The sequence below is a fragment of the Buceros rhinoceros genome, unplaced genomic scaffold (assembly GCF_000710305.1).
Source record: "Buceros rhinoceros silvestris isolate BGI_N320 unplaced genomic scaffold, ASM71030v1 scaffold43233, whole genome shotgun sequence".
NCBI classification, from domain to species: Eukaryota; Metazoa; Chordata; class Aves; order Bucerotiformes; family Bucerotidae; genus Buceros; species Buceros rhinoceros.
Window position 1 is genome coordinate 13,941 of NW_010403815.1, and position 298 is coordinate 14,238.

At 46.0% G+C, this 298-nt stretch overlaps 1 protein-coding gene across 1 annotated transcript in view; it reads right to left on the reverse strand.

Moving 5' to 3' along the window:
- The window catches only part of ARL14 (ADP-ribosylation factor-like 14), a 799-nt gene that overhangs the window by 308 nt on the left and 193 nt on the right, over nucleotides 1–298 (reverse strand). Inside the window, exon 2 of the mRNA XM_010133141.1 lies at nucleotides 3–298. This exon is cut by the window's right edge and continues 13 nt beyond it. Coding sequence (XP_010131443.1) covers nucleotides 3–298 — 296 coding nt within the window. The remainder of the gene's footprint in view (nucleotides 1–2) is intronic.

Consider the following 298-nt stretch of genomic DNA (forward strand, 5'->3'; position numbering starts at 1 on the left):
AATCCTGCTTGTTTGCCAGCACGACAACAGGGACGCTCTTTAGAAATTCGCTCTTTAAAACGAGCTTGAATTCTCTCTTTGATTCCTCCAGCCGCCGCTTGTCAGAGCTGTCCACCACGTAGATCAGGGCATCCACGTTTTCCAGGAAATTGCACCAAACCTGCCTCATTTTCTGTTGTCCTCCCACATCCCAAAGCGTCAAGGTAAAATCTTTCCCGGTTTCAATCATATCCACGTTAAAGCCGATTGTGGGAGTTGTTAGAAAAACATCGTTGTACTTGAACTTGTACAAGAGCGT